The sequence below is a fragment of the Labrus bergylta genome, chromosome 3 (assembly GCF_963930695.1).
Source record: "Labrus bergylta chromosome 3, fLabBer1.1, whole genome shotgun sequence".
Lineage (NCBI taxonomy): Eukaryota > Metazoa > Chordata > Actinopteri > Labriformes > Labridae > Labrus > Labrus bergylta.
In genome coordinates, this window is record NC_089197.1 from 26804869 (window position 1) to 26831181 (window position 26313).

The window sequence follows — 26313 nt, forward strand, 5'->3', positions numbered from 1 at the left end:
ATTTAATGATAGTCTTCCTCACTTGATTTACACTTTAAAAATATATTGTTTTCTCTCTGCTTTGTCTCCTTTTTCTTTATTCCTCTTTGCATTCATTGCATTTGATATTATTACCAGTCAATTTTGAATAAGTATATTTCATGTTGGATTCAAGTAATTGCAAAAAAAGCCTGTTTATGGTTTGTGCATAACCATAATGTTATACTGCCCTCTGCTGCTCCAACAGAAGACATGCTACACTATTAGAGTGTACTGTGACAGTTTGTAACATACGTAGTGGAAAGGTACATTTATAATTTGACACAGTTACAGTTACAGCTGTTCTATGTTTCTACAGTAGTCACATTACATTATTGTAGTGTGCACATGTATCTTTTAAATGTATGGTTATTGTGATAACTCCCATCTGTGAATTTCTGTGTAAAAATCTCTTTATTAGATTACACATTGATGAAAGTTTGAAAGGTTGTCTAAAAACTTGCCCTGCCCTTTATCTGTAAATTACAGGAATATCTGTGTTGTCTTCTTGTGGAATATCTGCATCCTTCATCCTCCATAGTCCTTCATCTTTGTATAAAGGCTCTTTGTGATCCTCTCCCAGAGCAGCAGTTGATGGTGTGACTCCCAATGGTACAACAACGAGGAAGTTGTGGGAGACGTCTGATACCAAAGGACTCTGCTCATTCATTCATGGTTGTAGGATGTCAGAAGCTGCAGTATCTCAAAGTCACTTCCATTTTTTTCCTTACCCCCCCAATTAACAGTTTCGCATAAAAGTGATAAATCCTACTCAACAAAGAAGCAGTTTTTTAACAAAACTACTCCCACTCCTGTCCTGGATTTCTAACTGATACAGTCCTGCTCCCACAGTGGGTGTGGTGTGAGCACCTGCAACATGTGTGTCCGCCCGCATCCACAAAAGAGAGATATTTTTTTAAATATATTTCTCAATTTCCTTATGTATCTGCAAACAGTCAGCCCGAAGCAGTGTGATGGAAATAACATGTAACAATTAAACATATAAATCTACTAAGAACTACAGATTCTGACCTTTGACCCTTAACGTTCAGAACTACAAGCAAGGTGTTCAATTACAGGAATGATAAACCTGAGGAATCTGTATTCATTCTGTCACAATACCTTCAACATTAAACACTGCAGCACTTATTCAGCAGTCTGAGCAAATGTTTTAATGTTAGCGTATTTTTATAAATATATATTTCCAGGGAAACTATTTATTAAAAAATAAAGCCAGTAGCATAAAACAAATAATCCCAATACTAAAGTGTATTTTTTTCTTACAACCCTAATCTGCATCTTCACTTTGCAATATTTATATTAGTAATGTATTGCAGTCTTGTATCATTATGTACAAAGAATTCCTGCATCACTGCTAATGAAATATACGGTAGTCTGATATCCACAGCAGCAGATAAACTGTGTTCTGAACTACTTGAAAAAGTTTTGTGGTGAACCAGTCCTCAGTGAGGAGGTCTAGACTAGAGGATCTACATCCTGCATTGCCTCTTGACCTCACTGACTCACACAACGCAGTGTTTCTGAGCTTTTTGCCCTGCAGGTATTTACATCACCTGCAGTACCCAGCATGTAGCTTTGTGTTACATTTTCACTTCAAAGCCCATCTTTGAATGACCACTGCAGAGAAATAATACGGCTTTTATGTTTATTGATTTTATAGATTTTAATCTCTGCTTTGTCTCCCTTTCAGTTTACTTTCAGAGAGTTTCTAAATTTGTTTTTGAATTGTTCACCTCTACAGTTAAATGCAATCCAATACAGCATTTTTGTCATTAAGTACACTTTTATGATACCTAAAATGTTAAGTTAAAGTGGTTACTAAATTGAACTCAGCACCAATCTTACAATCTAAGTCAGTGGTTCTCAAACTATAGTACGCCAGTGGTACGTGGGCTCCCTGTGGTGGCTGACAGAGGACCTTATCGCTCCCCCTCTCTCTTGCTCTGAAGCCCAATGTCGGGATCTGACGTCAGCCCAATGTCGGGATCTGACGTCAGCCCAATGTCGGGATCTGACGACATGAAAACTTTCATTTTGAACCCTGTAAGGATGTCAGTTGGACGTCGATAGTAAACGTTTAAAAGACGATAAAAACCACGTCTCTTTAACATTCAGTATGGACGTCTACAGGACTGCCTTATATGGTTCGGCTTGAACATGTTTGTGACATCTTTCTTGGACGTTAAAAAGATGTTTAAAAAAGACTTAATAAAAACTTTCATCCTGAACCTTAAGGTGTCCTTAGATCCAAAAACAACAACATAGCCCCAATCTCTACTTGATATGGCTTGCAATTTTTCATTTTGTGTAGTTATTGTCAAAATGTTCAGTTCCTCTTCATGTTTATCCATTAGGGTGTTACATGTTGTTGTCCTGTGCTGTAGTGCATGACAGGAACTTTTTATATTCTTCCCCTCTGGTTTGTGTAAACAATGTTATCTGATTAGAATTTGCTATGAGGTTGTAGTTAGTGGTGGTGTTGCATTGCCATCATATATATAAATATAGAGGACAAAAATAGTTACACCTTTAACTGTAAGGCTTCATTTACATTAACTACACTAAAGACATCAAATTAAATGTACAGTATGAAGTCTGGTAGCCAACCATACATTTAATAATAGGGGGCTCACACACAACAGAGGCTAACATTTTCCAAAATGTCAGTGGCTCTTTCCCCCCTCCATATGTCATATATTATCAAACTTAAAACTGACCATATACATCATAGCATGACTGGTCTACCTAGATACCTTTTTCATTTAGTCTTCCTCCCACTTTCATTCATGTCTGTTTATCTGTAATCCATAAGGCTCTCTTTCTTTCTCCACCTGATCATCCTCCCTTATTCTTTCTCACACACCAGCGGAAAAGACAACAATGTTGAGTATCTCAAGGCCAAGCTTGTCCTACAGAAAGATAAAAACCTCGATTCCCAAGCCCTGACAAACAGTTAGTGCAGCATCGCTGACTGGTAACTTGTATCTCCTCCTCCAACCAGAGGCACAGAACAAACATCAGCCTTCGTCTGCCGCGAGTCTGAGTCCAACGCTGTTGATCTTTAGATTGACCATCCCCTCGCATGCACCATGACCTGTGTGTTCATTGTAATGATGATGTTTCTTGGCTCTTCAATGGTGATGGCATTTGTCTTGCAGCCATCCAGGGAAAAACTTGCAGCCTCTGCAAACTCCAATCACAGGTCAGTATCAGACTGTATTGTCCAACAATGTTTGTGCATAATGTGAAGGTTTTATGTTTATGGTGCAGAGGTTAAAGGAAATAATCGTTCAGGGTCCCTTTGACTTTTTCATTTTACGGATTATTGCACAGAGAGATTGTCTGTTAGGCTTCAGCACTTAAGCAAACCAAATGTCTGGAATGTGGCTCCACAGATCATTGTAAGGGCATGTTGTTTTTGTTGTTTACTCATTTCATGTGTCAGTTTCAATTTTGCATGATACTTAAATAAACATTAATAATTTCATATTCAGGTGTCAGGGTGAGTCATTGCAGTCCATCAAGAAAGGTCTCCTCACGGCTCTTAACCTGCAGATTGAGCCTCGGCTGCCAGTTGCTGGATTGGACAGAGTCACAGAGCAATGGAGGAGAACATTCAGGAATATTGAACACAGAGCCAGAGATGCTGCAGGTAGGTGGATTCCCAAACTTTTCAATTGTGAACGTAACAGTGGCCTGGTCAAGTCAGCTAAAAGTCTAACTCCCTCTACTCTCTCTGTGTCTTTTTAAAGACCCCCTTCCATCCATCTCTGGCAACCCTGTTTCAAGTGTTGATGGAAACAATACGAGTATGAAATGCTGTACCGTGGCCTCTGAGATCTCCATGAAAGGTATGCCACAGTGTCTGTGTGTCTGTGGGTAAACTTTAAGTGCCAATGGACATACACTCAAAGTGAAGAAACATAAAGTAAAGAATGTAGACAGAAATACATCTTGAATTGTTGTCTTGGATGTCTTATGTTTTCCAGATCTAGGATGGGACAGCTGGATGATCCTCCCTGTCAGTGTAACCATCGTTCAGTGTGCACTCTGCAGCCCCGAAGGGAACATCGTGCAATGCCCATCATCCCAGTCCTATGTGCAGGATGCAGACTCACAGGTAGAAAAACACAGTTCCCTTATATTCAGCTACTGTCTCAACCTATAAAGCTAAACTCAAAACCTATCTATTCATCCTAACAAGCATACAGATAGCTACTCTTTGTGTATGTGTGTGCGTAAATGTTATCACTTGTGTCATTGGTTGTATGAGCATTGGTGTGCATTGGATGTGTGCTTTTTTAATTAGAATAATGTATCTTATTCATATTTTTCTAAAAAAAAAAGAATATTATCTTAAGTCCTCAAGAAACTTCAATATGTCCAGATCTCTTCTTACTCAACCAAGCATATTCAAATCATTGCCCGAGACCATAGATTGCGCCAGACTGACATTTGTAAGCAAGTACTTAACATGGGATTGTGCTGTGTTCTTTCTTAAATGTGGTTCATGTCGCCAATACGACCTGTGTGTAATGTTGCTTTGTTTTTTCCTCCTAAGTTGTTTTGATCTTTATATTTTTAACTATATTGTACTGTCTTTGAGTGCTTGAAAAGCACTTTATAAATAAAATGAAATACTATTACTGTTTTTTAACTATGGCAATTATAGTTCAAGTAAAATCACAACAACTTTATAAAATGAAAATTTGATTTAAATTATTCTAAAAATAAAAGTAAATATAAGTTAAATTTACAGTGCTTCTGCTAAATGGTGCAAATCATTTCCAAGTTATGACATTTCATAACTTTTGCTCTTATCTTTCTCCTTTTTAAAGTGTAATGTCGAGCTTTCTTTTCTGTCAGTTTAAATATCCATTTTGGCAGTATAGTCTTTTCAAACATGTAACTGATTTTAAATCAAATATTACTTTTTAGGGACCATAAAACATAAAAACATAAATAAAGCCCTTTTTTAAAAATATTTTTTTGTTGTCTCTCACAGTATGAATAAACTGTGTCACTATTCCTGATTCCTCTCTTTATTCTTCTTCAGGTCCCGTTACCATGTTGTCAGCTCACCTCTCAGGAAAGGGTGCATGTCATGTACCTGGATGAATCCGGCACTGTGGTCCTTTCGTCCATGGAGCTAAACAGCAGCTGTGGATGTGGACATAGCGACCTCCAGCAACCAAGCGAAGAGTAAACTTTGATTCATAGTCCTGTGGTTATGTCACCTAGGACACACAATAAAATGTATTTACAGGATACTTAATCCTATATCCTTATTGTGTATTAAACATCGGCTGTGGAAACCAAAGCAAAACTGCTCTGAGGACGTAGTGAATCATTCCTGTCCCTGTGTTAAAGCCAGAAAGAATGATGTGCCATCAATGGCAGCATCACAAAAGTGATCAGTAATGTTTGAGTGTTACCACTTTGGACACAATTCCAGCTATAATCTGCCTTCAAGTGCTGTTTTATTTGATCAACAATTGCCAAAAATAAAGTCTCCATTTTTTGTTATATTTCTGTCAATAATTTAAAGTCTTTCTTCTGTGTCAAGAGCTGGATGTGAAGTGAAGCTGGAACGAGTGTGAGAAATACTGCGAGTTAATCTTTAAATAAACCGATGACTATTCAGAGATACAAACCGATACTGAGTGTTCAATTCAAAGATGCGAGACAAGAGTCAAATCCTTAAAACTCCTTTATATAACTGAAGGCAAACTAGGGTCAAATAAAAGACATGATTTAAAAATTCTGCTAAATCATTATAATGTGGTTAAACTTTTAACAGGCAAAATAATAGAAGCGTTTTATACCAGAAAAAACTCTCTGCCCGTAAAACTTCATATTCTCCTGAGTATGAACATCTGACTGCTTCAAAAACACACACAAAAACTGGCCATGCTCCATCTTCATATTTTAACAGGCAAGAAGACAAAGGGGAGAATGCTGACCTTTAAACTTTAACCCCAAAAATGAAATTTTGATAGCAGACAATTTAACTGTTGTTTGATATACGAGGGGAAAGTATTTGCAATACAAACAAAAATGTAACATATGTGATAAGTAAGTTCAGTATATAAATCAATAAAAATCATATTCATTCGTCTTAGCTCATATTGGTATTGAACATTTCAGTGCTTAACTGTGATTTGTAACTTTGGTTGGTAGAATGTTTTTGTAATCACACATCTACTTAGAAAGACGAAAGCTTTGCAGACATAATGTAATCCAAATAAAATAGTGTTTCAGATTTTATGTCAAGTTGTGTATGAATCCAAAACATTGTGTTTTGTTTGAATACCGTTTTAGGGTCACATATTATCGTTGTTTCCACCTATTTTAAATAAATAAGCTCTGTTTGACCACGCCCCTCTCTGGAAGGTGATGTGGATCAGGCTTTCTCACACCATGCCCCGTTGTTTACGGTGAGAAGGCAGACTCAGAGGGCAGAATAAACACCTAGCTGTGGCGGTGTCACCCACCTGGGGGAGGGGTTACATCCCTTTGTGACATCACAAAAGGGTTAATCTCTTAACGGCCTGTTTGAGCACACATTTTCTGAAAAGTGGAGCAGGCTAAAGACGGAGGATGGACTTTTCTCATAATTGGGGGGTTTGTAGACAGGCGGTGAGTACATGGTTAAGTGTACTGACCTTTAATATCAGTTGTACCTTTGACCATTTTTTAATGGGGTAGGTACAGGAGAGCAACATGTTGCAAACTTCTAAAAAGCCTTCAATATTTTCAGTTGCTGTTCATGCATTTTCACAGTTTCTTCAGTGCTTTGGAATCTCAACTTTTAAGTTGTGCAAGCGAGATATTGATCCTGGACTACAATAAAAGAACAGCTTTACAAAAGGATAGGGTGACATGGGCTGATACTTGAAGATTGATAGCAGTTTGAACCTGTACTGATTCTGGACAGAATGTCAAGTTATTTTGAGTGAGTGTGTGTGTGTGTGTGTGTGTGTGGGGGGGGGCTAATCCACCATAAGTCCTTAGAAACGTATTTTCCCTTTAAGTTCACATGTTCGTATGTTTCTGTCCATTCAGAGCATTACAAGAACATCAAATAGAAGTTGAACATTTTAATATAAGGCATTTAAAGAAATCACTTGATACAAACAGGTTACACAGAAACCCCAAAACAGTTATCAAAACTTCATATTGTGGCTACAAGTGATTAAAACCCCATCCCCCCCCCACCCCGCCCCTTATATAACAACTGTCAAGCTGAATATTATAAAGTGCGTTCTCATTTTGCTCTTTGCAATCATCACCAAGGCAAAGTCATTACATCTTTAAACGTGAACTTAACAGACCTTTCAGGCACTAAGAAAGCCTTTCAACCACTTAAAACATATGTTTCACCTACACAATGTATATTTGCATCCTAATCTTTCACAGCCATGAAATGAACCCAATCTGTTTTTTCAAGAATCTGTTGATTAATAACACGTTCCCTTGCTCTGCAAATGTAATATAAAATGTAAAAAGAAAGCATCCAGTTGTTGGGTTCATTCGTATAACTGGTCAGCATGTATCTCCCTCTACGGAGGAGTCAGTTCTTCTTTCTGCAGAGGAAGGAAAAGAGAATTCTAAGTCTTGATATGAATGTTTTGGTTTGACAAATATGATATGCAAAGAAAGGCAGAGATTTAGATGGGACAAATTTCCAATATGCACTGCCTAAACAACACCAGACCATAGGAGAAAAAAACAAAACATTAAACATGCCACAACTCTCCAGGGTTAACTGCAAGCAAAAACATGCAGAAGGCAACAAGGCCGTGTTGATAGCTGCTTGAAGACATGACATGAGCATGAAGTCTCTTTAGTTGCAAAGGATAGATGAGTTTAAAAGAGATTGATCGAGCAAATTGTGCATTAAAAAAAAACACTGCAGAAAGGAAAAAATAAAGTCAATGGTATTCCAGGGCCATGGCTTTAACACAAGTCAACTCTGGAGAGCAGCTATGAAGCTCTCCAGATGAATAAGGGCGCGGTCACACTGGACATCCGTACCGTGCCGTACTCAAACATGATTGCCCCACCCTGTGCCATTCCCACGCTGGCCAGGACTGACCGTGTCTAAGCACGATTACCTCTTGTACATAACTTCGTAATACAACACATGGCTGGGTCCGCGGCCGCACATCGGAGAACAACACAGAGAACGTGACAGCTACTTTGTGGCATTTTAGTCAGATACAGCCATGAAACTCTGGATTTCTCCATAATGAAGGCTGTCAGCGTTGTGTACCCGCGTGCATGAAGTGCACCATGCCGAAGCACACCTCTCCGAAGTGTGCCAAAGCCAAGGAAGTGTACCGAGCCAGAGCACGGCACAGAGCGGTCACACTGAACAAAGAACTGGACTTTAGGGTTGAAGCATGCTTGGGCACGGTACGGATGGCCAGTGTGACCGCGCGCTAAGAAGGTATAGTTAGACACTCCCTGGTCAGTTTATGCAAAACATTGAACAATCCAAACTATGGTCCTCAGAGTTATATGTATCTTAAATTGTATGACTTTTAATATCACATTGACCCTGGAAAAGTGAAAATATCAAAAGAAAAGAAAAGAAAAGGGGACAAAATGAAGTTGGCAAGAAAACAAAAGTCACTCCAGTAAGCAACTGTAATATGACAGTAGAGGTGCAGGTAGAGGTCTACGTTTTAGGGAAGCACACCTGGCAGCAAAGGTTTCCTGGATGAGTCCAAAACCTGGTGAAGATGAAGCCAGGTCAGATTTTTTTTAAAGGTTTAGTTATTTATTCATCTGCAGACTGTCATTTCTGTCTACCAACAACAAATCAAACAAAACAAGCTATTATCTCAGGTAGGAGCTTAGAGGATGTATCGAAGCCCAGGAAAAAACATGCTGATGGTCTGGTCTAGAGCATGTGACATTAATGTATGATGGTTGATATAGATCTATCTGATGCTTGGTACATGAGTACCAATGATGCTCTGGGCAGTTTAAGTCATTTGCAACAGGAACCAAGAACTTGCTACAGTACATGTATTTTTTCTAACCTTGTTTCATTTCCTTAAACCACAGCAGTTATTAAGTCATCTTAACCATGTTGGAGAAGTGAGATGCTGATGATGATAAGTTCTCTGAAATGCAGATTCCAAGGAACCAAAAACCTTTCATTGACAATGTACTCTGGGATGTCATCACTGTCTCTACTCTTTAAAAACAAAACAAAATAAAAATACATGCTGCTCTTTAATGTCAATTATAAACACACTTCCTTAGACATCCATGTAACCTGCAGTTAGCCGAGAAGCTTGAGGTGAGAAATGGAACAAATTGGTATTTTTGGACAATTATTGGAGCATATTAACTACAAACTGTGTAAAATTCATGGAGGCCATTTTCCAAACATAACACAGAGAGGAGGGAAATGTTATAGTATATACATTTGAGTTCTTGCCATTTGAAACTCAACTGTGATAAACCACTGGCTTCTAGCTTAGGGTGTTCAGCAGCACATGCATGCATTATATGCCTTACACAAGCTCATTGTGATGGATAAAAAGTGTCAGCAAAATCTCAAGTCCAAGCAAGCTTCATTTCACACAGAAGAAGATATCAGAGTAACCAATAACTTGCCGGGGATATGAAAGCAATCTCAAAACCCCAGAAAGGGTTTTCAAGACAGGAAAGGTTAGCGATGTATTTTTTTACAATTTAACAAATGAAGTGTAACTGTCGGTTTTTAACACACTGGGTTCATGTTTATGTGGTCACGTTTCTGCTCAAATAAATGGACAGGAGTATTGATGGTGCGAGCTGATACTCCTCTGTTCCAACTATCTCTTAATATGAAAGCAGGTATTAGCATTATCAATACTAATCAGGTTGACCCATTTTATTTACTTGAAATCATGGCTTTAAAAGATTTCTTTTGAGCCTTAAGACACAGGCATATATTGAAAGTAACCAAATTTCCAACCAGAGCCCGACCGATTTATCGGCTAGCCGATAATATCAGCCGATATTAGCATATCCAATGACTATCTGTATTGGCTAATCATTTTATTGCAGATACTACTGCTTGGCATTTCTGGATCACTGTTTTGAGGTACTGATAACTTCTCTTCACACTGCCCTTTATTAACAGTCACATATATCCTCATACAAACAGACATATTGAAAGACTAACATCGGCACATCTTACATTTCTCAACATGTACTTAGCTTACTGCAGGTGTCATATCTAAAAAAATAAGAATAATAGGAGTTTCTCACACACACAATATCACAGCACATTTTAGGCTAAGGAGCGTATAATGAGACACCTTGAACTCTCTTCTCGTCCTCTTACCTCATAAGAAGTTCCTGTCCAAAACTGCCTCATCTCTCCCCGACACCCAGCCAACACAGCGGAGGTTATCAGTGTAAAGGGCACCAGGTAAAGTAGTGCAGGCTGACCCATGCCCGACAAAAGCATCACAGCAAACGTCACTATCATTCCAAGCAGGTAGGCTAGAGAAAATAAAAGAGAGGGAGAAATACAGACACAACCAGAGAGACTGTTAGCAAACTGATTCATCTATGAGAAAGACGAGATCTGAGCTAATCACTGGTTTCACAATCGACAACCACATTTCACTAAGTAGAATCACTGAACAGACTCTTCTGATACAAAGGTCCAATGACAAATTGCAAAGTTTTATGATGAAAGTTAAATATGTCTCAAAAAGATTTCCTGTGAAGATGTTCTTCAGCAAAGTTTAACATACAGAAAACAAGCGTAGAGCTGAGGTACCTGCGCAGCAGCTTAAGAAGTAGACCTTTCTCCTGCTGTTGATCCAAACATCAAACCTGCTGCAGTAGGCCACCAGGAGACCTGCGAACCAATGAGGGTGCAAAGGATGAGTGACATCACACTACATGTATTTGCCTGTTTGTTTTTTTTTCTTGGGAGAGAAACAAACACACAGTTTACAGTACAGTTTGAAGATAGCTAGTTAAATAAAAATAAATCAAAAATCTGAGTATAATATTTTAACAGATGAGCATTGAACTCTGACATCAGGTGTTATTGTTTTCTTCAGGTTTCGATACACTGTGGTTTAATTGCAACCAGAAGCAACTTTGTCTGTATTTCAAATATTAACCAGGGACAGTTTAACACTGATGGGGAAATTGAAACCTCACCTGGAACGATGATATCTCCGTATCCAAGAATGGAGAACTGCATCCCACACAGGTTCTGAGCCCAAGCTGAGAACCGTGGGACACGCATCACCACTGGCAGCTGAGAGGAAGTAAAACATTTACGAGTTTATTCCCACAAAAAAAGTCTGATAGCAGAGTGTTTGTGTTGTGTGCAGTTTAGAATAGAGACCTATCCATTGTGTCACATTGACTCAACATGTTTCTTGACATCATTTTCATGTGTCAATGCACCAGCAGACGTGTTTTTGTTAACTGCTTAATAATCCTGTTTTCTAATATATTTGTATTCCCATTTGACTGACATCCTACATCAGCTTTCCCAATGAGAACTTGTATCTTTATTGTCTGTGTGGACAGAAAGGAGGCGGTCGGTGAAGCTTTAAGCCACTGGAGAGGAAAGAATTCACACAAGAGGGACAACTCTCAGCACGTCACGTTTTCCTCTTTTTGTTTGATTTTGCTGCTGAAGTGTGAGTTAGCAGTGATTACACTTATTTGGGATGTTAAGTCTGAAGGTGCATAGGGGCTTTTTTCCTTGCAGATGTTTTTAAATAGAACTTTACATGAGACGCTTAGCTTTCCTTTCATTCAGCACATGGAATAATACAATAACATACTGCAAAATATTACCCAGCTTAAACTGTGTTAAAGTTTCAAATACATGCTGACTTCAAACAGTCAATGAAAACTGTTCCATAATAACTTGCGGGAGGTACTTGAACAGTGTATAGCCCCATTTTCACCAAGCAGTTTGGTTCGGTACAGTGCACATTTATTGGCGTTTCCACCTTCCAAAAGTTGGGAATGGTACCAAAACAAGGGATCTGTGCAGTCCTACTTTTTTGGTACCCGTCTGTTGGGGTGCCAAGAGTACCGATCCGAACCTAAAGGGTCCCTTTCTTTTTACTGGGTCCTCTTCTTCTTCCTCGTTGAACTTATTTGATAGAGGGCTACATTGTGTTGGGCTGCCATGATGTCACACTATTTCGTAGCTAACGCAGCGATCTCCATCTAGCTAACACTCCGCTTACCAAATAAGGGTACAGCTGGCTGTGGAAACGCAAGCAAGATCAGGGTTTACCGTACCGAACTGAACCAAGCGAAACCGGACCGCTCGGTGGAAACATGGCTTACACTTCTGAAAATGTGCAGGAGAGTTTATCAAGCTGAACATTTAATGTCTCGTTTCTGTTAATAGCAACCCTCGGTCACATCTTGTCTTATTGACGTCAAAGACTTTTTGGAATTCAGGTTGTAGATACGCATGGATGGGCAACAAGAGAATGAGTTGGTACATACAAATTGATCATGAACTCATGTTCACTTGTTTAAATTCATTTGAAGTCACAATCATGCATTTTTTTTTTTATTTCTTGTCTCAATGTTTGGATCTTTCTTATTCTTATTCAGAGTTACTTTGCTCTGGGAAGTAGTTTCAATGTATCTGAGTGGTATGAATGCATATATGTATAGCATAGAACATAAAAACAGAATGATTACATGTTTACTCTATTTATCTGACAGAACTGGAAGATGTTTTTTTTTTCTCTCTCAATAACAGTCTGAGACTGAACATCTACAACTCCAATCTCTTCTTGTGCATCTCTGGATGCAGCATGGGGACAAAGGAGTAAAAAGGGTAACAAGTGAAGCCTTACTTTCTCAGAGGGTGTCTGGGGTTCAGCAGGGACCTCCACCATGTTACCTTGCGTCTACGACAGAGCCCACCCAACCCAGCTCACAGTTAGTCAATCAGTCTTATATTCCCCGCAGGGCAACAACAACAAGCAAAGCAGAACAGCCAGGATGTTAATAAAGCCAGTACAAATGAGACGGGGAAATCCACCAAGCCTAGCTGTTGATTGTTGTTCAGGTTGATAGACCATCTGCACAGAGAAACCCTGCAAACGGTTTCTCTTGAATGAAGTACAAGATACTCAACAAATGTATTATCATTATTATTATGATGATCATTTATTTTCAGGATTTATTATAGTGTTCTGTGTAGAGAAAACGTTTTTAAACTAAAGCAACATGTTTTCTTTCTGTCCTAGAAATTAAAGGAACACATTAAAGAGGCTGTCCATTACATGCAGAATTTGATAATTGTGAATATTTTTTTTAAATGCCTTAGAGACTATTTGGTGGAGTTCCCCTTTCAGAATGACAATCAACGTCAGGGGATTTACCTTCTCTGCAGATGCATCTGGGCCCAAGGCGACCTGGACCATAATGCTGACTCCATTCTAGAGAGAGAGAGAGATTAAGCATTCATGTCATGTTTTTTATTTACTGTAAAACACATTGCGTCACACTGAAACGCCAAATCTTCATCTCCTATACAATGAAATCTGTATATAGTTGTGGGTGTAGTTCCCTTTACCATCATTACCTATTCAGTAAGAAATTATACTTGAATGCATCAGTGCAATACATCAACTGGATGCCAAAGCACTAAACACCTTGAAGCAACAAAGACTGAAAGTAAAATATCAATTCAGAAGAATGGATAAAAAGCAGCAGTTACTTATGTGAAAGCCCTACTGCTCTGTCCCTGAGGAGAAACAAATGAAACAAACAAAAACATGTTAATACCTTGGTGAAGAAAGGAGTGATGAAGACGAAGAAAACGTCATACACAAGCAGGAGGCTCAGGAGGATGACACAGATCTAAGTAGAAGTGGAAGAAAAAAAAAACACAGATTCATTCCAGTACTGGTAAAACTAATACTGAGCGCAGACGTCAAAATATATGTAGAACAGATCAAGTCGTCATCATGCCTAGCATCACAAAAAATAAAAAATAAATTAATTTAGCATAAATAGAAGAACTACAGAAGGGACTGTGTTTCTTTGAGGTGGAGGGTTCTATTGGAGATACCTTGAAGTTGGACAGTGAAATGGTCTTCATGAAGTTGAGGCAGAAAGCAATGCCAAGTAGATCCTGCAAGATCCAGATCCATCTACAAGGGCAAAAAAAGATCTTTGTATGTGAACCAATGTTTTTATCTTTAATGAGAGCACACCAGATCGAGCGGGTTAGCAAGTCACACACCAAAACAAAATTTAAAAATCCAGTTTATTTTCAGAGTAAAACATGCCCTTTTGACAGTTCAGAACGATGGTGCTATGTGTGTTTTTTGATGTGTTTATAAGGGTTTTTATACAGTTTCCTTTGTCTCGGCACTTCCTCCGTGCTGCACACTGAAAACGCAGCCTGTGGGTGTTGATGGACACGGTTGCACGGAGCCCTAACGGAGCGAAGCGGACATGCAATGCACATGTATCTGGTGGAAGTTCAGTTTGAAACTGACAGGCGATACCCGGGTTATACTAGTTCTTTCAATTCACAAAGCAACATGCTCCTCCATCCTTACTTTATTTTAATAAGTCCTTCATACCTGGTGCATGTTGAGAGGAATAAACTATACTCTCAAATTGCTTTTTACACACATAAAATACTTGTCAACATTGACTCTGGTTGGAAATGATGTGGTTTCACAAGTGAATTAATCAATAAGCCCTTCCTATGTCACATCAGAATGGTTCTCTGTGGAGTGTGAGTAGCAGTACAGTACCTGTCTTCATTCCTGTAGACTCCCCAGACCACAGCAATGCTGATGCACACAGCAGCAAGTATGATAGACCTCACTGAGAAGGTATAGTTCCGGACAGAGAAACTAGAAAAAGACCCAGACAGTCAAAGAAATGAAAGGCTTGTAGCTGTCTGGGAGGGTGGAACTCAGAGACAGACACACATAGCAGTGTTTCACATTAGTTTAGATAAGAAAAAAGTTACTGTAGTCAGAGAGAGCTGTTCATCAGGGAATAATAAAACATGTGAACTTTTGTAAAGTGGAAAAACATTCTACTGGATTTACATCTCACGTATCTTACTCTATAGCTTTCAAAAACAGGGGTAATATGTCTGTAAATGTGTGCGTGTGTTTAATTGTCTGTAAATAGTTCTCTTTTGACAGAGTGAAGCTTGTACCTCACTGTTCCACAGCCAATTAGGTCCATGACTGCATCCAGACAGCTGTACAGTGCAGAGGCAGACGCAAGGCAGAATATAGCGATAATGATGTAAACTGGGGGGAAAATGATAACAAAAATTTGTATCAGGAAAAACGATAGTAGTATTATTCTTTTCAAAACACACAAGAGCTGTTGCTGCCACACTCACCAAGGACGCTGTAGAAGAAGTACATGAGGACCAGCATCCCACACATCAGGGCCACGAAGAAAACCACTTTGAGAGGAGAGTACAGGAAAAGCTCTCCACTGTCTGGTTTGTTGTCCCCTCCTCCTCCTCCCCCAGCAAAACGACTGTTCAACCGCTCACTGCCACAAACACAAAACATTTGACTTTGTTTTTTTGTATTTTAAGAAAATGTTTTAACTGGTGGTTTTCATTGTATTGGCATCCGCGTCACTGACAGACGTGGGAAATATATTGATTAATACAAATAATGACAGACAAAGCTCTCAGCAACAATAACTCACCTCTCACATGCCCCGCTCCAGTAACCACCCAAGGCGATCGTGACGATGGAAATCAGTAACATGACTGCTATGCTTGCATCAATCTTTGAGAATGGTGGAGCATACAGCTTCACCTGCATGTCTTCATTGAACACCTGAGTACAAGCAGAAAGATGCTATATTTACTGAGGAGCCCTGCATGTTGTGTGACCTTCTTCATAAAATTCACATGTAGAAGATAAGAAGATAAAGAAAAGACTGTCTGACCTTCTGGGCTTCCAGGAAGTCCCTGTACCGCATGAGAGCCAAAGGAATGTGGACTTTTGCATACTCAGAGTCATTGGCTGATGGAGTGATCTGAAGAACAGTAGTACAACAAAGAGTTTCATGAACGAGGTTAAATGGAATCAGTTAAGTTTCTTTATCTAGTCTAATTATTGATTGTATATTGTCAAGTAAGTATGTAAAAGGAAGACAAAGTATATGTATCTTTATATGGAAATCTCCACATCCACACCACTGGTATGTCACTTCCTTATTGTTTAATCACTTCTGCAACTGATTTGCTGACACAAGTTTTATGGTGGTGACTAACAGACAATAAGGAAAAGAACACGAGTCCTCCTTCGGAGTAAAAGAGTTAAAATATTAAGGAAATATAAAAATGAAGAAAATACAGATTGATGTCCATATCCTACCAATGATACGTTGCTGGCAATCAGTAAAGCTTTTGCTCCAAGGGACTGTGCAATCAGAGCTTTTTGGCTGAAATCACAGTCCCCCCTCATCACCACCACGGCCTTGTCCTTGACCACATTAGGACTGACCCCTGAAGCATTACACAGCACAGTGTAGGTCAGATTCACCAGCGCATACTGTTCCTGGAAATGGGAAGGGGGTAAGTGTTTAAATGTTTATAGATGGAAGAACATTTTCCTATAATATCCCTTTCCATATTCCACAACTGTAACTACTTGTCATTATCCCGTTAGTCAGGGAAGTGCAGTGCCACCAGGTTGGCAGATTGAAAGATTATAAATACAGGCTGTAAATTGGACTTGAGTGACATTTTAACAATTATGTTGCTTTGTTTCAAGTCAAACTACTCCACTATCACCCAATTCAGTTCTCGTGATAGGAAGTACAAATATTTCATACACACAGATTGATTAGAAAATGTCTTTAAGATCAATCAATCAATCAATCAATCAATTTATATTTGTATAGCGTCAACTCATAACAAGCGTTATCTCGAGACACTTTACAAAAACTCTTTAAGGATGCAATAAAGTTAAAATGATCTTGTATGGCCTGATACTAAAAAGTAAAAACAGAATACTTTTTTAAAATGAACAACTTACTGCAGCATCAAGGGTTTGTGACAGGGGGGTCCAGGAGTGATTGTGCACCAGGCAGTACTCCCTCTCTGTATTTAGATTGGAGATGTGCAAGATTGCCTCTTGGCAGTTTACCTGTTGGTTGAAAAATATATATATTCCACAAACTTAACAGCGTTAAAACACATAAACCCTATCCAAGCATTGTGATTTAAAACTAATGAATCCAAATGAAATCCTACTCTGACTTAAAAAGCAAACTGAAGGCAGCTGGCCTGACATATTGTACAGCTTCCTTACTGTAATCTGTTCTGCACATGTTTAAATTTACAAATTATCCCTGCACTCAAGTTCACTTCATTTGTCTGTCTACTCGCCGTTATATTGAATAGTCTCTGCTGATAACATGTCAACACCCCTGCACTTTAACTTCTAGTATCTCTGATTGCACACCTCCCTATGTCAAAACTGTCCATTTTACAACTCTGTTTTCACACATGTACATTTAATCTTTCATATTTTAGACTAGTAATGCTAAGTTAAATCCTGGTTGTATATATTCACATTCTTAGTTTTGATATTTTTAGTACTTATTTACTTAGTACTTAATATCATATTATGTTAAGATTTGCTAACATTGTGTTTTTTACTCAATGTGTATTGGACAACCTGCTGCTGTAACGCCACAATTTCCCAGTTTGGGATCAATAAAGTAATTATATTATATTTTAATGACTGCATCACTAGACATGTACTCCTTCTGTCTGCATGTTTGCTCTAAAAAACACAACCATTGAAATAACACCGCATGTGAAGACACTTCTATTACACATTGAGTGTTCAAGCCGACCTTTAAATCTGGAAACATTTAATCTGTTCAGAGTTTCTACAGAAATGTCAAGGCTATTAATAGGACCTGTGTTACACTGAACGCTGTCATCATTTCTCAGTTTTGAAGCCATCTTGAAGATTTCAGCAAACATTTCACATTTCAAGTGGTAACTCCTAACCAAACACTGTCAACTTAAACAGGGACAAACACTGCTGATTAGAGGTTAGGTAAACAAGGTTTGTGTAATTTAATTTAAGTTGTTTAAACATGAGTATCTACACACTTTCTTACTTCCTGCTTGTGTCAGTGTTTGTGCTTCATCCACACTGACGTTAGCTCATGCTAACCGAGCTAACCTACATTACTTTGTTATCGCAGCATTAATGTTGTCATGTAATACACCACATTTCTGAAACAATGACGACCACAGTGTGTTGACTATAATCTAAACACAGATAGTTAACAGCAGATGTTTTGACACGGTATATTTAGGCCGGGGTCACTTGCTAATGTTCGCCATTCTCAGTCTAGTTTCTGTTTTTAAAGACCACTAAACTTACCTGCGAAGACAAGAAAATGACCGAAAACACGACGATTCTGAGAGCTCCTTCCATTGTGGTAACATCCGCTTTTGTAAAGAGTCTGCGGGCACCAACATTAATTGACTTCTTTGTGGCACTAGGTTGCTCGTCTCTTCATCGGTGTTGTTTAGCAGGTCGTCATTAGCTTCCCGGTACTTCCCGTATTGACTCGTCGTGACACATGACACGCTGACCCACTGCTTTCTGTTTCACCTCAAAGCGTCTCAACAACACGCAGCCTGGGTTTCACCTTTTATCACAAGTCAAAGTAGACATACCAAAATGTAGAGGTTGTCTTATTATACTGTAAAATGTAAAACTAGAACAACAAAAGTAAATGTAAGCAACAATCAATAGAGGTAAATATACCGGCTGTAGTTGAATCTGATACAATCCAAATATATTGTATTGATTCTACAAGGAATTATAAATATGGTAATATGTTGTATATACATATACATATGTTGGTATAGGCCTACCTATTGTTCAAACCTTACCAATTAGTAAACTGATTAGTTCTGTGTTCTCTCTGCAGTTATGATAGTTTATTCATAACTGGTCTAATCTCATTTTATAAGAACAATTCAAGTCAAAGAGCAAATTTAAAATCTGGATATAGCAGACCAATGCCTTACAGAGAAAACCAAAGACCAAAAGACCTGGTAATAAGGGCATAAATTAATCTGAGGATATAAATGGACATCTCAAAGGTTCAAAGAACAGCTTGTTAAGATGTTTGAACTTTTTAACTTTGCATCTTTTGCATAGGAGAGGGCTGATAGCCTAAAGAGACAAGTATGCTGACATCAAGTCTATTACTCATCCACCAAGTGTGTGTGTGTGTGTGTGTGTGTGTGTGTGTGTGTGTGTGTGTGTGTGTTTAAGACGTATCATACTGATTAGTATAATCCCTAGACTGTAGATAATATTTATATTTATACAGTCTATGATATAATCACACCCTGGGGGAAGTGTCCAGGCTATCTAACATCCTTTATTTGATCTACCTTAGTATTCAGCACTTCTGCCTTTTCTTTTATAGCTATTGGTAAATGTAAACCATTTTGTTACAGCAGGCCTCCTCTCTCACATCTGATCAATAAAAATTAGAGCAAAGCATCACCCAAACATGGGTGAAATTTAGTTTTGTGATCGACAGGTCATCAAAAACAATAAAGGTACAACTAATGGAGTAAAGACTTTATATTAGAATAAATTGTATTTTAGGCTGAGTGAATTAATTCTGTTATTAAAAGTATAAAACACCTTATGTCACTGATTTCATAATAAAGTATAAACAACATCAATGTATATCAGAGGGTATGGTCATTTAATCTTGAATCATCCTCAAGTAAAACTACAGACAAACTTCTTACAATGCCAGGAAAAACCAAATAGTTCTATTTTACAAATCAAAAATGGAAGTTAATCTGCTGAAATGATTTGTAGAAAGAATGTCTAATGAACATCATGGTGCTGATCAAATAAACAGTATATCTATAGCTGTACCAACAAGTCTAATGCCTCCTCACACAGTGCCATGATTAATCTGCAGTGACTGAGAGTGACCACAGTCCCAAAGGTGGTTTGTAAGTGTTGGTTCACCAAAGCGGGGCTCTGGTCAGCCCCCCCTTCCAGCTGTGAGAATCCACCACCTGCAATAAACCAGGACAGTGTGAAAAAACATTCATTGAAAGTGTTTCTTGGACTGTTGCAGAAAAATTTCCAATCAAAATAACTGAAAACTGCTCATGTGTAATATTTGAAACTGGATTAAAAAGGAAATGTGCTATTAGAAAACTAATGCTTTGTAAGTCAACTCTTAAAGAAGGTGTGGCAGTTTGGTAGACAGCTATGTCTGTTACAGTCAAACACACAATCAAATATAATGAACCATTCTATCATAGCAGAGAGGAAAATCAAAAACCTTGAAAGAACTAAAGTAATTATGATATTGTTGTTAAATACACATTTAAATGAGTATGAAGAAACTCAACCCTGCTATTTGGGATTCAGCTTTCTTTTTCTTGTCACTAATACATTGTCTGTATCAATTTTGAAAGTGTTTTTATTGATCTCAGGGTTTATTGTAATTCATGATAAGTTGTTGTTTTTGCTTGTTTTAATATGCTTATAATCTAAATTGCACTGGACATGAGGGAAACCTTGATGTCTTTTCAAGAATAAATAAAGGTTTGAATTTAAAGTCATGTGAGCAGTAGTTGGATGTTTCTTGCGTTTGATCAGAATCACTCACCTGCATTCTCTTATGAAGAAACCTCAACTTCTGGCTGAGACATTCAATCTCCTGAGATAAGACAGAGGCCATGGTAAAGTGAATGGTCTTGGACTTGTGCTTTGCTTTTCTAGTTTTCTGACCACTCAAGTTGTTTTACACTACATGTGGCATTCACCCATTCACACCACATCCACATACTGATGGCAGAGGCTGCTACGCAAAAGCCCATATGCCCAACAGTACTACTCCCTTCACATTCGCTCATGTGCATTCAGTGTCTTGCCCAAGGACACTTCCACATGTGGACTAACTCTACCACTGAGCCACAGCTGCCGTGGATGTAGAGATGAAAATATTATTTTACAAGCTTAATCATAACACTAATTTGATTTCAAACGGATTCTTAAAGAATAGCAGTGTTTTCCAGAATGAAAAGGCTTAACAGTACATGGATAACATTATGCACTGTGGTAGAAGGCCAGGAAGGAGGTTGAAATACCATAGTTAGTTTTTCATGGTGCCTGAGTTTGATCTGAGGCAAAAGCTCCTCCAGTCTCTCAATCTGTAACAAACACAGGATTTAAAATCATGTTTAGGTAGGCAACAACAACATTTAATATGCAAACCATTCAGAGCATGTTATTTCAAAAGAAGTGAAAAAAACAACAGTAAATCATTTACTGAGCTGGACACAATATTCTTGCACAAATGATCTTTGATGAATCAGAAGTTTAAACTTCCAACATAAATTGTGCTTTATGTTTAAATGCAATTGATCTTTATTAAACTGCAAATGTACTCTTGATATAATGGATAAAGGTACATTTGTATGTTCAGTGTTCTAAACTTTAACTCATACCCCAATTTGATTGACATAGTACCTTTCATTTTTTGCTACCACTTAAAATAAATAAAGTTTGAACTTCAGCCTCTCCCCCAAAATGAGTGTTTTACATCATCCCAAATGCTTTTTTTTATTCTTTAAAGGGGACATGTTGTAAAAAATCCACTTTAACAGTGTTTTTGAACATATATTTGGGTAACCTGAGTGTCTACTGACCCACAAAATATAAAATAAATCCATCCAGTCCTTTGTTTGTTAGTCTTACAACACAGAGAAAAGTGCTCAGTTTCAAATTATCTCAGTTTGTGACATCACAAGCTGGATTATGATAAAATAAAATCCCCTCCCCTCCCCTGATATCTCCACCCATTGACTCCATCCCCAGCCTAGAACTAAACTTTTGCGCAGTCTGCCATTTTTAGTCTAGCTACAGAGGAGTGATGTCTAACAGGAAAACTCGGGGGGGGGGAGGTCATTGCATTTAAAGAGACACAGACACCAAAACGGAGCGTTCTGAGAGAGCTGGGTTATACAGGGTCACAAACCTCCTCTGGTGCTTGATTCATGTTATATTCTGACCAAAGCACAGCACAGATGTTTCATTTAGACCACAGGGAGACTGTTTTAAAAGGTGGAAAAGGGGGATAATATGTCCTCTTTAAGATTAAATCCTTATTTAAATGTCTAAACATACTGCCATTCAGATGACACATGCTGGCCCCTGTTTTAATAGAGAACTTTAGAACTGAACTTTTCCCCATCACACATTGTAAATCCATTGCTGAACAGTGTCTTACCCTCCGGTCAATAGTCTGAGGCCTGGTCCTCATGGTCCTGTTGAGCACAGTCGTAGGAATGGTTCTGGGCTTGGGGCGAACTGTGAACAGAATCAACGATCAAAACCAAACTACAGACATTGAAAACTCACTTTTACTTCACGTAATGTGTAAGAGGTATGTTTCTGCTTTAGACTTTGTAAATACAGTGTTTGTTAAAATGTTGGATTTGGCATACTTTCTTCCTTGTTCATTCATTCATTTCATTTATTTTGAACGTATTTAAGAATAAATACATTACAAACAAATCAAACAACATTTAGAGCATACGTGCCTGCCAGAACAACCCCCCCTCCCCACCGGATTGTTGATGGACGGTTTGCCTCCCCCCACCCCTTTGCTCCCTATCCCTCTTCCTGCATCTTATCCCATCTCTCCCCCTATCCCTTTCCAAGCCCGGCGCAGTCTAGGCCTGTGAAGGCTGTTTCGTCATGAGCCAGGGGCAGTTTTTTCTTACCACTGTAACTTTTGCTGCTTTGCTAAAGTGCTCATGATGGACAGGCCGGATCTTTGTAACATAGCAATAAGTAAGGTCTTTTACATGCTTTTTGTAACATAACAATGAGTAAGGTCTTTTTACCTGCTCTTTTAACTAGTTCATGTTTTTTAGTTCCTTAGTGACAATTTCTTTGGTCATGCTTGTAACAAAATTCAGAACATGACAAATAATTAAAGGTGCACTTTGGAGTTTTGGAAGAGAAATGCGAAAGTTGGAGAAGTATTCGTTGGTATTTGTTCATAACTTTTAACATAAACTGTCCTCAGAGGAATATTTGGTCACTGGAACACTGTTTGAAGATAAAATGCTACGTGAGAAGTTATGGTGGGGTTTTTTCCAACAGTGAAACTGTAACTCTCCTGGTAGCCTTTTAGCTCCAAAACAGTGTTCCAGGGAACCATTGTTTCCTTTGAATAAAGTTTGTGTATTCAGTTCAGAAAATATAACATAGAATTGTTTCACTTCTTCAACTTTCAAATTCCACTACCAACATCTACATAGTGCACCTTTAATGTAAAACGTCTATAAAAATGTTGTATTTACTTTAGTCTATAAAAGGACCCATAATCATAGGGATAATAATAAAGATGCATAATAGGGGTCTCTAATTAAGAAATGCCTTTAATTGGAAAAAAAATGACATTGCCAGACTAGTAAAAGGGACCTAGCCTTATACTGTGATGGGCTTGTATTTGAAGTTTTACTGTAAGAAACAGGAATAGTATAGAAAGCTTCAGAACCTCTGGTTGGAAGATTTTGTTTCCTACAAAGAGTCCAGCAATACTTGTTCCTCTTTTTACATTCCTAATCCTAAAATAAGTAAACCATCTACTGGCTGTAAAGTATTTGTATCAAGCTTCACTTGAAACTTTTTTGTCCAAAAAAAAGCAAATAAATGGTATTCTTAAACACACTAGTGATTAATTGACAGGCCCCTGTCCTTACCCACAACTAATGAACTCACTGGCAAATATATCAAAAGATGAATCTGCTCTTACCGTGCTGAAATATCTTGGCTACCTCAAGTACATAAGGCCTGTGAGGAGAAAAACAATTGACCAGTTGACATAATGAAATGATAATGAAGTCATAATGAAAATGGAGCATCAACTCAGTCAGTGTAGCTCAGTGACTACCAGCCATCTTACATGTGCTTGCTGTTGGCAGGGATCAAGTTGTTCAGAGGGATCAAACAGCTCCGGTGGTTCCTAATCTACAAACAGATCATCACATCGATTAACTAATTGACTTTTTTTAAAACAGCTGTAACTCCATATTGATTTAGTTTCAGTGCCCCCCGCCCCAAAAAAAGCATCTTAAATGAGAGAGGAAATTAGTTGTTGTACCTTCAATATGACATCAGAACAGTTGAGCCCAAAAGTAGTGATGATAATCTGGAAAGAAATAACAATGTCTAAATATGCCAAACACAATAATGCCATACAGTTTATTATTGTTCCTAGATGGATAGATAGATAGATAGATCGACAGACAGACAGACAGACAGACAGACAGGCAGATAGAGAGATAGAGTGAGTGGGTGAGTGGATGGACATGCACACCTTTATGATCTCGGAGGCCTCAGCTGCTGGAGGAATGGACACTTCTCGAAGAGCAACCACTCTGTCATCTGCCACAGATGCAACATAAGAGGGTTGTGTGCTAATAAGACTTTATCTAGCTATGACATGATTGTTAAGTTGTTTTCTAGGTCTTTATAGATTTATTATAAGGCTCGGCATCACAAAGAACAATTTTCAAGGGAAGGTGCTTCATTCATTTAAGAGGCGCTCCAAAATGTGTCTTCATTTTAGATATTGAGACTATTTGAGCTTTAGGCCTATTGTAATGATGTACGTGGCATCAATCTGCAGAAAGGTGAAAGCTTCTTATTTGACAAGTAGCCTCGGTGAAAGCAGGGTTTTCTGACATAGAAATGCTGGAAACTAATTGTTAAGTAAGCAAAATACACTCGGAGATGTGATATGGCATTTTAAAGTCTGCAGATCAAATCCCCTGAATGAACTAATTTATTAACAATAACAAGCTACGACGCACAAGAGGAATACAACAACCACGGGGTTTTACAGGATTTCCTTTCCCACTCTCCCCTTTACTAAATACGAGATGCGTGTCGCTAATAGGCTACTCAACAGTCAGACACAGCTGCTGCTCTCCTCTTTGACCTTTTACGGACGAAAGCCTCATCTTTTTATTGAAAGGTTTCAATTGGCATAAGCTACGGTTTGAGGAAGAAAAAGACCGTATAAACTCAATTTAGGCTGCTATAGTTAATAGAGTTAATGAGGCTTGTTACCATGGATACAGACGCACAGCCTGCGTAGGCCTACATCAGTCGCAGAATAATAATTCTCACTCATGTTAAAGTCGACGAAAGTATCAGAAACAAACGAACCGTTTTGGTCGAAGCGTCTTAGTACCATCCACACCTTTGTTATGCGAGGGTTGTTTTCAAAACTGAAGTTAGACATTTTAATTGTCTACGCGGCACACAGGCACCAGAGGATTTGCAGCATCCGGTCAGGGACTTCCAAAATAAGGGGGGCATTTAAGTGAACAACCTTACAGTCTATGTGAACAACATAATGCGTCAAAGAGAAAAATCAAAGTAAACGTTTTAAGTTTGCCCATGTAATGTTAGCCTCTTGAATGTGCTTTGAATGTATGGTACTGGATTATTTCTATTCAGTGCCAATTCATTATTTTACACCAAAAAACTAATCAGAGTGGAAACATAAAAAAACACTATGACATTTAGATGTAGTCTTACTACTCTTAGGCCTTTTTTTCATATATCACTTAACCCAAGGCTGCTCGTAAGACATCATCAATTTAAAACATGAAAAATGATCAAATCGATTAAATTGATAATTGTAAAAAAATATTTAGAGAGACATAAACAATTCTAAGAAAGTCTGATAAAAAACAGTCATGAACTGATTATTTTTGATTGAAAATAAATCAGATAATCTGTTAAAAAATCAGAGCAGATCGACAATAAGTTGGAGGTAGTCTATACTAATGTGCTGTCTTTTTACATGGATCAACATATACGTATAGCCTATGATGCATATTTGTTCATTAAACTGAGTGGAGCAGATGATGTTTTGTTAATATGCCTCAGAAAGAGTTTTTTGAAGTTTTTCTTTAAACCTGTCAATGGTGCAATGAAGGTTGAATTATGAGTAAACTTCCATAGTCTTTTCTATCATCCCTTTAGTTGACTCATACTTTTATTATCTAAATGTTGGATCTATCAGACAATTCATGATAAAGTAAAGCTTACATTTAATCATGTTTTGACTCAGTGTAAGTTTAAAGCTGCACAGTAGTTTTCATGTTTTGATGAATTGGCAATGATTTATGTTTAACAAAATGAATGAATATCGGCAAAT

The 26313-nt window shown here is 38.2% G+C and overlaps 3 protein-coding genes across 5 annotated transcripts; 1 reads left to right on the plus strand and 2 right to left on the minus strand.

Moving 5' to 3' along the window:
• Positions 1–3008: 3008 nt before the first annotated feature.
• On the plus strand, positions 3009–5734 carry LOC110003154 (bone morphogenetic protein 6). The gene is made up of 5 exons (XM_020658846.3): positions 3009–3241; positions 3534–3691; positions 3792–3890; positions 4029–4159; positions 5096–5734. Exons 1-5 carry the CDS (start codon positions 3129–3131, stop codon positions 5243–5245), a joined length of 651 nt encoding a protein of 216 aa, XP_020514502.2. The 5' UTR covers positions 3009–3128; the 3' UTR covers positions 5246–5734.
• A 1390-nt stretch (positions 5735–7124) lies between these two features.
• zgc:123258 (uncharacterized protein LOC641502 homolog) lies at positions 7125–18668 on the minus strand. Of its 3 annotated transcripts, XM_020633227.3 has the most exons (17): positions 18459–18668; positions 17091–17201; positions 16428–16610; positions 15997–16086; positions 15751–15884; positions 15431–15588; positions 15239–15335; positions 14823–14924; positions 14126–14207; positions 13840–13914; positions 13434–13490; positions 12903–12956; positions 11224–11323; positions 10832–10912; positions 10388–10548; positions 8744–8777; positions 7125–7625 (listed from the first exon to the last, which is right to left on the minus strand). In XM_020633227.3, the coding sequence occupies exons 1-17, from the start codon at positions 18510–18512 to the stop codon at positions 7585–7587; spliced, it is 1614 nt and encodes a 537-aa protein (XP_020488883.1). In that variant the 5' UTR covers positions 18513–18668; the 3' UTR covers positions 7125–7584. The 3 variants fall into 3 exon arrangements, with proteins under 3 accessions (XP_020488883.1, XP_020489050.1, XP_020488968.1); XM_020633394.3 differs by lacking the exon at positions 12903–12956; XM_020633312.3 differs by lacking the exon at positions 8744–8777 and having other exon boundaries at positions 18459–18667.
• Positions 18669–19792: 1124 nt separating this feature from the next.
• Positions 19793–25439, minus strand: si:zfos-1056e6.1 (uncharacterized protein LOC107988029 homolog). Its single transcript, XM_065952387.1, has 9 exons — positions 25314–25439; positions 24460–24527; positions 24244–24291; positions 24046–24110; positions 23896–23933; positions 22360–22439; positions 21218–21280; positions 20737–20787; positions 19793–20134 (listed from the first exon to the last, which is right to left on the minus strand). Exons 1-9 carry the CDS (start codon positions 25387–25389, stop codon positions 20081–20083), a joined length of 543 nt encoding a protein of 180 aa, XP_065808459.1. The 5' UTR covers positions 25390–25439; the 3' UTR covers positions 19793–20080.
• Between the last annotated feature and the right edge of the window lie 874 nt (positions 25440–26313).

Excerpts from the sequence above, each read along its gene's own strand:
- LOC110003154 (XM_020658846.3), top strand. The coding sequence starts at position 3,129 with ATGACCTGTGTGTTCATTGTAATGATGATGTTTCTTGGCTCTTCAATG. Across the intron at positions 3,242-3,533 it reads TCTGCAAACTCCAATCACAG|GTGTCAGGGTGAGTCATTGC; the intron begins GTCAGTATCAGA and ends TTTCATATTCAG. Across the intron at positions 3,891-4,028 it reads CTCTGAGATCTCCATGAAAG|ATCTAGGATGGGACAGCTGG; the intron begins GTATGCCACAGT and ends TATGTTTTCCAG.
- zgc:123258 (XM_020633227.3), bottom strand. The coding sequence starts at position 18,512 with ATGGAAGGAGCTCTCAGAATCGTCGTGTTTTCGGTCATTTTCTTGTCT. Across the intron at positions 17,202-18,458 it reads TCATTTTCTTGTCTTCGCAG|GTAAACTGCCAAGAGGCAAT; the intron begins GTAAGTTTAGTG and ends TTCAACCAACAG. Across the intron at positions 14,208-14,822 it reads GTCTACAGGAATGAAGACAG|ATGGATCTGGATCTTGCAGG; the intron begins GTACTGTACTGC and ends TTGCCCTTGTAG.
- si:zfos-1056e6.1 (XM_065952387.1), bottom strand. The coding sequence starts at position 25,389 with ATGTCTAACTTCAGTTTTGAAAACAACCCTCGCATAACAAAGGTGTGG. Across the intron at positions 24,111-24,243 it reads GTTCTGATGTCATATTGAAG|ATTAGGAACCACCGGAGCTG; the intron begins GTACAACAACTA and ends ATCTGTTTGTAG. Across the intron at positions 23,934-24,045 it reads CCTGCCAACAGCAAGCACAT|GCCTTATGTACTTGAGGTAG; the intron begins GTAAGATGGCTG and ends TTCTCCTCACAG.